General features: G+C 46.1%; 1 protein-coding gene across 1 annotated transcript; it reads right to left on the reverse strand.

Annotated features, from left to right (window-relative positions):
* Nucleotides 1-907: 907 nt before the first annotated feature.
* LOC110332676 (keratin-associated protein 3-1) lies at nt 908-1,519 on the reverse strand. The gene has a single exon (XM_021213986.1). It carries the CDS (start codon nt 1,476-1,478, stop codon nt 1,182-1,184), a length of 297 nt encoding a protein of 98 aa, XP_021069645.1. The 5' UTR covers nt 1,479-1,519; the 3' UTR covers nt 908-1,181.
* Nucleotides 1,520-2,227: the final 708 nt, after the last annotated feature.

Here is a 2,227-nt window from a genome sequence, read left to right on the forward strand (position 1 = left end):
AGAGCAATGAGTGTTTGGCTGATGTAAATTACAGCCCAGGGAAGCTGCTTGTGGACGTTGTACATCGTGGTGCGGAGCCTAGTGCGCACCACGATGTACAACGTCCACAAGCAATGTAATTTCTACTTATTTACACCTTTAAGCTTTTCCAGGCAAGGTAGTTCTAAATGCTAAAGCTTTTTTTTTTTTTTTCAATTTTTTATTAGATATTTTCTTCATTTACATTTCAAATGCTATCCCAAAAGTCCCCTATACCCTCTCCCCCCCACCCTGCTCTCCTACCCACACACTCCCACTTCTTGGCCCTGGCGTTCCCCTGTACTGGGGCATATAAAGTTTGCAAGACCAAAGGGCCTTTCTTCCCAATGATGACCGAATAGGCCATCTTCTGCTACATATGCAGCTAGAGACTCGAGCTCAGGGGGTACTGGTTAGTTCATATTGTTGTTCCACCTATAGGGTTGTAGACCCCTTCAGCTCCTTGGGTACTTTCTCTAGCTCCTCCATTGGGGGCCTTGTGTTCTATTCAATAGATGACTGTGAGCATCCACTTCTATATTTGCCAGGCACTGGCATAGCCTCACATGAGACAGCTAAATCAAGGTCCTTTCAGCAAAATCTTGCTGGCATATGCAATAGTGTCTGCATTTGGTGGCTGTTTATGGGATGGATCCCTGGGTGGGGTAGTCTCTGGATGGTCCATCCTTTCATCTTAGCCCCAAACTTTGTCTCTGTAACTCCTCACATTTACTATTTTCCCAGTCCAAAGAGGGGACTGTTCACATGTAAGACTTCTCACTGTGCTGGGATGGATATTGGGTTGTATAAGGACCTACTGTCAACCAGAGCTAGGCATTCCGCTTTCCGTAAGAGGAAACAGAGACACAAACAGCTATGAGGCCATGGATGCTAAGCCAGAATGAAGTTTATTAATAAGTAGTCCAAATGGTTATCTCTCAAAAAAAAAAAAAAAAAAAAAAAGCAGGGATAGAGCTTAAAAGAGAGACGGCATTCATCTGTTCCCAAAGGAATAAAGCATTAAGAATTTAAACAAGTCCATGGGTCCCTGTTCCTGGCCATTGGGGTTGATTGAGCTTTGATGCAAGCAGCAGCAGTTACTGAAGGGCAGGTGATGGGAGGATGCTGAGCAGCCAGGCCACTGAACCTGGGAAGAAGACTACTTAACAGCAGGGCTCACAGGGACTCTCACAGCCGGGCTGCACGTAAGTGGTCAGGTTGATGCCACTCAGGCCGGGAGTTGGGTGGCAAGAGTTGAGCAGCCAGCAGGTTGGCACGTACACTTCAGGTTGGCAGCAGGGTGGGGGGCAGGGGTCACAGCAAGTGGGCTGCAGGAGACTGATCTCATGAGGACAGGTGCTGGGCAGGCAGACTCCACAGCGGCAGGACTTGTCTGAGGAACAGATGGTGGTGGCAGGGCCAGTGGGGACACTGCAGCAGCGGGCGACACAGCAAGCCATGGCTTTAGGAGTTGGGTTGTGGTAAGGTTGAGAGGAGAAGTCAGTTGATGTCTGAATGCTCTGTCGTCTGCCCTGGCTTTTATATACCCGCCTCCCTGGGCGTCAACCTATGGCCAAGATATTTTCCCCATGTTTCAGTTTATGGCTGCTTCCATAAAAATCCTTCTAATTACTTAAGTGTTTATTACCTAAGACACATTCTTTACCTCATAAAAGGGATTCAGGTTGTTATGTTGTCAAGTCAGGACTCTTCACATTGGTCAGTTGTCATTGCACAGAGAGCTTCATCATTTTGGGCTTCAAAGGATCCGAGCCATTATCTTCTAATCATTCCACATCACTAATAGTGGCTTGGAATGGCTGGTATCCATAGCTCTTCCCTGTGCTCCGTGTCTACTTTACAGACGAAGACTATGTAGGCATTTTGCATTTCTCTTCTTCCAGCAACCATGGTTTTCTATGAAATAGTTTAGACTCTTTGACTAAAAAGGTAAGAAAAAAAAATTAGATTTATGTCTGGTGGTGCCAAGGCGTTGACTTGAAAAGGAGTAGATAGAGTTATAGAGAGCAGGTTGAGCAACGGGCAAAGAAGTACTTTTCTATAGAATTCTAGAAAAATCTCTCATTTTCTGTCCCTTTGTACATGCTTTGAATGATTACTCCGGAGGGGCACGTGGATGGCCATCAAGAGCTCTATGGGTGACAAGGGTCAGTGCCCATATAACCTTACCTGATTGCACTATGCACTT

The sequence above is a fragment of the Mus pahari genome, chromosome 14, assembly GCF_900095145.1.
Source record: "Mus pahari chromosome 14, PAHARI_EIJ_v1.1, whole genome shotgun sequence".
Taxonomy (NCBI): Eukaryota; Metazoa; Chordata; class Mammalia; order Rodentia; family Muridae; genus Mus; species Mus pahari.

What these genes read in the sequence shown, in the direction of transcription:
- LOC110332676 (XM_021213986.1), bottom strand. Translation starts at nt 1,478, where the DNA reads ATGGCTTGCTGTGTCGCCCGCTGCTGCAGTGTCCCCACTGGCCCTGCC.